The 6,975-nt window shown below is 37.5% G+C and overlaps 1 protein-coding gene across 1 annotated transcript; it reads right to left on the bottom strand.

Annotated features, from left to right (window-relative positions):
- Window positions 1-5,174: 5,174 nt before the first annotated feature.
- On the bottom strand, window positions 5,175-6,481 carry LOC145772205 (adaptin ear-binding coat-associated protein 1-like). Its single transcript, XM_082584053.1, has one exon. It carries the CDS (start codon window positions 6,401-6,403, stop codon window positions 5,741-5,743), a length of 663 nt encoding a protein of 220 aa, XP_082440179.1. The 5' UTR covers window positions 6,404-6,481; the 3' UTR covers window positions 5,175-5,740.
- Window positions 6,482-6,975: the final 494 nt, after the last annotated feature.

Here is a 6,975-nt window from a genome sequence, read left to right as displayed (position 1 = left end):
AGAGTGGCAGTCCATCAACCGCTAGCTAACGCATGTCATGTGTTTGCTTAACCGAAGTGGTCGAGTTTTGTTTATAATAATTAACGGTAGGTCGAACGTAGCGATAACTCCGAGCGTGGCAATAAAAGCAATCCTAGTGTGACGGCATAATTACGTCATCCATCTGCGTGACATTTGCTGAATTTACGTCGCTGCTGATGAAACACGCTTTCGCCCCCACGGCCAAAAAAATAGTTAGGCGCCTATGATTTTGAACAATAACACACTCGAACAACTAACAAAACACTTCCGTTTATCTCATTAACCTGTATTGTTAATCATGAAAAATGTTGTTTTGATGTAAAACACATATTTTGAACAAACCCAGACAACAAAAATGACGGATTTTGCCGTCTGGGAAGGCACTCAAAAGTAAACACTGGATAAAATGCAAGAATGCAAAAGAAACGATAACCTATTGCGGAATAAAATACAAAAATCTCTAAATACACAGAAGGATTTTGTTGGATTACAGAAGGATTATCGTTGGATTTTCAAAAAATTGCCGAATAGGGAACTAACTGATAAAGACTGTAGCCAAATAGGAAACTAGCCCAATCGGACTAGCCAAATTGGACTAGCCGAATCGGGCTGTAGCCGAATAGGGTAATAGCCGAAACGGGCCATTCCGGTTGACGCAGGGCCGGTTACCGAGATTAGCAGAGTGAAATTTTCCGATTGTTGAAATGTTGTTACTGGGGAATTATTCCATTCACTAGGTGCCGCTGAATGGAGGGCTGTCCTGAAATACGTTGCTCAAGCGCACACCCCAAGAATCGAACCAGCGCCTCGTGATCTTGAGCACGGCGTGTAACCACTGAGCTAACGGGGCGGACAAGTTCTTTTCCTACAATAACCTTTTCTGTCCAAATGTAATGTAGACTGCTAACGTGCAATCAAAATTTCGCCATTTACAACTTGTGGCGAGATACGCTAGTTCCATGACTTCACACAAAACATGTGATCTGATCATTCATTTCTTTGCATGGTGACTTTCTGGAAATCATTAAGAAAACGAATTGAGCTGAGTTAACATCTATCTGTTCAGCTGATTGCAGCTCATCTGATCTCTAAAGTCAAATCAAATATGGGAATTCCATACCTTGCTTGCCTGACAGATTCCTTGTAAGCTTTATACAACGATAAAACATGTTGATGTACAGTAGGGTGTGGTTACCATGTAACAAACTCTATAATGTTGATATGTTTATCGCTACTGATTTTGATTTTTTTCTTGACGTAGTCACTAGTCACGGCACGCCAAGAAAGTGCGACGATGAGCTGAAAACTTTTAACGACGTGTTTTTTGTATCATATCATTGCTTTTTGTTGGTTTGCAGAACGTATAAACACAAATGTAACAACCAAATTACTTCTCTACCTGAGCTATTAAAATGGAGACACTTACCATATAAAAAATCAATGGGGTAAATAAATCTTGCTTACCTTACGACAATAATAATCAATTTTGAGTACAAGCAAAGTCGTGATTACTTGCTGCCTTTTATTCATAAACGTATCACCAAATTCCAACAGCACATTTAACACCTATGGAGTGAGATAGATACAAATTGTGCGTTACAAGAGGAAGTAAATATTGAGAAGCTGTCATATTGAAAATGCAACATTAAGTCATTGAATACAAGTACACACTGTTTCATTGAGTCATATTCATTATTCTGCGAATAAAGTCTAAAAACAAATGCACATTTTTTACTTTCAAAAGTGGGAAAAACTAACCGGAAAACCAACCGGAATTGATTTGTTTTTTTACTTTCACCATTTTTACCAAAATCGTGCGAATATTTCTTGTTAGTTTCTATATCGAAGCAAGAATAGACAAATACATTGAAATAAAGAAACTTAATAGAAGTATGCATTGCCGTGGTTCGTCGCACGATGACATGGAGGTAATAATATGTCGACGACATTGAATATCAATACAGAATGACTCTGTTCATTAACTACCGGTAGGTTTCTAAATATGAAATTTCATGTGTTTTTCCGGTGACTATAGGCTTGACAAGATGTCGTAGGTTCTTGATAAAGTCAGCAACGTTGACTGACATGGCTCAGAAATACATTTAGCAATTTGTTTTTTTCAACATCTTGTGTCTGGCAATAAATTGGGTTTCGGTTTTAGCAGCATGATCGACGATCGTAGCTCACTTCACAATGTAGAATTAACGACCTGATTTAGCCTGATGCTGCGAGTTTGCTGCACATAGTAACCTAATAGCGATTTGCACTAGCTTTCAGAAAACAGTTCCCAAGTCCTGTGCTAGGAACACACTTCCTCAGACATTCGTCATAGCACATGACTAGGGAACTGTGTTCCGACAGCTAGTGAAAAGTTGCTATTATCAGAGCGAACTCGCAGCATCAGGCTAAAACAGGTTGTTAATATCTACGTTGTGAAGTAATCTTGTGTCAGCTTAGCATGTCGTTGACAGAATAACACAGTCATTTTTTTAATGTAGGGTGGGGTAAAGTGGAATCTGGGGAAAAGTGGGTATAATTTAAAAAAAATTAAATAACCAAATACCTTGAAAATATATTTCTTGAAGATTTTAATGTTTTTAGAATATTTCGTGAAGGTTGCCATGTCAGATTGTTGTTAATGACTGAAATTACCATTTACCATTAGTGTCATATTTTTTACAAGCAAAAGAATTTGGGATAAAGCACAAAGAAGAGAATAAACATAAAGAAGCAAAATTAGAGAAGTTTCAACATTGCCTGAAAGTTTGCAGTGGTTGGAGACTGAAAAGACTTGCAGAAAGATGCAGAAATGTGACAAGAAAAGATGCTTTCATTAAAAACGTACTCCAGACCAAGAATAGGTTTTATTCTAAACGATGAGTCAGATTTTACGGAAGACAGATTTTACGGAAGAAAACGTAAAATGTTTAATGAATAGTGGGAAAAACAGAAAGGCAGTAGAAGTACAAACAAAAATAGATGGTATCACACCTGTACCAAGTGCTAAACTCAAGATGCTGGACTGGAAGGTAGTTGACTATGGAGATCGAAAATTTTTAGGATAACATGAAGAACTTGCTGAGGATGACTCAATGAAGATCCATTTTCTTTGTCATGAAAATATTGAAAAAAACTTCGAGTGGTCTTTTCAAATTTCCACAGCACAAAGATATGGAAATAAAAAGAAACATAATGCTCTTGGTTTCGTATAGCCTCCAACTAGAATGGGAGAACTAACTTTCAATCTGAATGCTCACCTGTGCTGATTGATGATGTACTTGCCCCAATGAAAAAACTGTTTTAAGTTGGGTTGATTTTCATTACTTTTCTTTGCATGAAGAACATTTTTTGCTATGTACTTTGGCAGTGGCTGTTTAGTTTAAATACTGTGTGAGTCATAAGTTCAGATGGAGTTGTTGTTTGTTGTGTTATAAGGGATTTTTGAAAAATTTTAAAAACGCTATTTAGTAGGCATATTAGTATGATTAAGAGCATGCTTTTGTGTTGTCACAGTTTGTTAATTTTTTTTTATGCATTGTTGTTTACCCAATTTATCACACTAAAAAAACAAATGGAGGACATGAGTTTGTGTTAGTTATTTGCAGAGGTGGGCAGTAGCGCGCTACTTTTGTAGCGGCGCTACTTTTTTGGTAAAAGTAGCAGTAGCGGCGCTACTTTTTAGTTGGAGTAGCGGCTGCAGTAGCGGCGCTATTTTTATTCCAAAGTAGCGGTATCGGGAGAGGCGCTACTTTTTTTCAGTCGCACTCCCGCTACTTTTTAATTTAAATTGAAAAAAATGCTTGTTTTTTTGCAATACTGGCGTGGTCAAGCAGCTATATAATCGGCTTGGTTGCAAAGTTTCAGTCTTTTCTAGCTGACGTCAACTTCTTCGGCAAATATCTCCGTGTGATGAAGCCTATCTGCCAGGCTTTGGACATTCTCCAGGGCATGTCCAAGGCATATTACGGAGTCTTGCTTCCAACCATCACAATTTGCGGAAGAAGCTAACCGAGATCAGTGATCTTGTGACCTGTGAGGAGTTGAAAGTGAAAGTCCTTGAAGGGGTGAAGAAACGATTCAACAAGTGCTTCAACAACATGAAATGCGTTATGGCATCATGTCTTCATCCCTCCTTCAAGACGTCGTGGCTACAATTTCTGTACTACGTTTCCACGGATGATGCTAACGCACTGCGAGAAAAAGTCAAGACAGATGTAATTCGACTGTTGCGGGAGACATCAAGCCAGGTTGAAACCGAAAAAAGTGACACTAACACCAGTCATGACTCCGAGGATGCATTTTTGGAGTGTTTGCGCCATCCCGAGAAACGTCAATGCAGAAGGAAGCAACAATTGTGGACGCCTTTTTATCGGACAAGAGCAAGTCCTTGAGCTTTTCGAATACCGAGTTAAAGCATCTGTTCATTAAATACAACACTTCAATTCCTTCCAGTGCTGCGGTGGAGAGACTTTTCTCTGTTGGAAAAGATGAGCTTAAGCGAAAGCGGGCAGGACTTAGTGACTCTCATTTTGAAATGCTCGTGTTTTTGAAAGATGCGTAACAATAAATTTCCCTTAGAATGTGTTTTCTATAACGACGTTAAAATGACAGCGTAAATGAATGATAACATTCATTTTCAAGGTCATTTTTGCGTCACTAGGGACTTGAGTGTTTCCTAGTACCATTTAGACAAAAGTAGCGGAAGAAGTAGCGGTAGCGCGCGCTACTTTGGCCCGAGTAGCGGTAGCGGGTAGCGCGCTACTTTTGTAAATTGGTAGCGGGTAGCGGTAGCGCGCGTTACTTTGGCCCAAGTAGCGGTAGTGGGTAGCGCACTACTTTAAAAGTAGCGGGTGCCCACCTCTGGTTATTTGGAAGGGAAAATAGTTTATACACCCACATTACCCTACAAAATGGGGTAAGGTGGGTATACAAGAAAGGAAAAAAATAATTTCTTATTGCAACTTCCATGAAATACTTTTGTGGGTTGTGTAGGTGAATGACTCAATGTTATAACCCATTAAAAAGTAAAAAATACTAGTAGAATTTTTTCATTGATTATTACATTGCTAATTCTACCCACTCTTCCCCATCCCACCCCAGTTAATATTCTTAGAAATGAACTTTTCATGTGGTTATACAATGTAAGAAAATGAAACAACTCTAAGATTGATCAAGTAACATTTATATACTTGCTTATCTACAACTAATTAATTGGTGTGTGTAGAAAGATATTGGCTGTGACATATTTGCAACCAAAAAAAAAAATTATTTATTCACAACCTTGCTTAATGTGTTTAGAACCACTTTCATCTCCCAAACTCCAGAACTATTTTAAAGTTAAAGTTCGAATTCTAAATGTGATTGCAACAATTTATAATCCATTTGTTTGCTACGAAAACAGATTGAAAAATTAAAAACCTTTAAAATTTAATCTGACTGTCCAAACATTATTATGATCACCGAATGTACTCCACAAGTTACAAAACAAATAATATGATTCGACTCATGGAATGAAAACTTACATTTACAGAAATGCCTCATATATCTGAAACTAACACACTACGTGTGAATGTAAGTATTTGAACAAAATGAGATATATCATGCACAAGACCATCACTAACCTAGGTACTATATCATAACATTAAGTTAGGCCTGATCGAATACACTGTTTATTTGATCATAATATGTGGAGGTGATTGCACGAAGATACAAAATATAACTAAAACTGGACCCAGTCATTGTTTGAAGCACTTGAAAACTGTCCCCATTCTGAAGTTGATGTGTTTGTTGCAGTGGTTGTTGGTTGCGGCTTCACAGCACCACCAGGTGGAGGAGGTAGCAGCAACCCACCACCACCAGGTAGCGTTCTTGGCTTTCCTTCAGCTTTCGGCTTTGATGAACTATTTCCAAGTTTGATGGAAAATGTTTGGCCCTCTTTTAAACCTAAGTTGAGGCTAGGTTGCGCTTCAGGAGCACTTTCAATGGATTGTTCGGTCTTAACTCGTTTGAAATGATCTTGAAGTGTCACATTAAAATCGAATGCATCTCCTCTATCTGAAAATCCAGCTCCAATAAAGGCTGTCCTTCCACCATCATCGCAGATTCTAATTACAAAATATCTTGATGAATCTGTTACTGCTTCCACGGCAACGCCAGGATATTCAGTTATAGGGGCTTTTGCAAACAGTTCTCCACTGATCTTATCTTCTAGTTTAATTTCTAATTGATTGCCTTTTACAACGATTCTCATTCTACCAGTCCACTGGGGTTTATCAAGGCCCCAATCCGCAGCTTTATATCCTCTGTTGGAGGGGCGTGGTGGAAGGCGATACACAAAACATTGTTGCTTTACAAGCAAAACACGCTCATAATTATCATCCATGGCAATATAACTCACAGATCCAAACAGATATATTCAAGCAAAAGCAAACAAGACTTAACAAGTTATAATAAATATACAATCACAATGTTACTGCTTATTGCTAACAACCTTGATGAAAAGCAACAAAGTTTAGACTTATGATCACAGTGCTAAAATATGTTAGTTGTAGAATTTAATAATATGACAGTATGTATATATTGTATATACATTGAACATGAATAACTTATAGTCATTCTGGTAGTGGAAAACTTATAAAAACAGTTTTATTTAGATAACATGCTAAACAAACGTGCAACCTATTTGCTGTTTTACTTTTGTGTGTTTGATTACTTTACTTCAATATAAAATTGTATTTTGCAACCTTTTCAAAATTACATAATCGCATTTATCACATAATGATGAATAAAGGTTACTACTCTCTAGTGTCCAAAAAAACAAAAAGTATATTAACACCAAGAATGAATTCTTCACCCTTGAAAACTTGGGTAAATAAGACACAAGTTTGACATCAGTCGGACAAACATGTCAGTCGGAAAAACATGTCAGGAGATGTTGTCAGTTATGTGTTGGCC

This window comes from Aplidium turbinatum, chromosome 6, assembly GCF_918807975.1.
Source record: "Aplidium turbinatum chromosome 6, kaAplTurb1.1, whole genome shotgun sequence".
NCBI classification, from domain to species: domain Eukaryota; kingdom Metazoa; phylum Chordata; class Ascidiacea; order Aplousobranchia; family Polyclinidae; genus Aplidium; species Aplidium turbinatum.
Note: the sequence above shows the minus strand (reverse complement) of the source record. Positions and strands in the feature narration are given on the sequence as shown.

Excerpts from the sequence above, each read along its gene's own strand:
- LOC145772205 (XM_082584053.1), bottom strand. The coding sequence starts at position 6,403 with ATGGATGATAATTATGAGCGTGTTTTGCTTGTAAAGCAACAATGTTTT.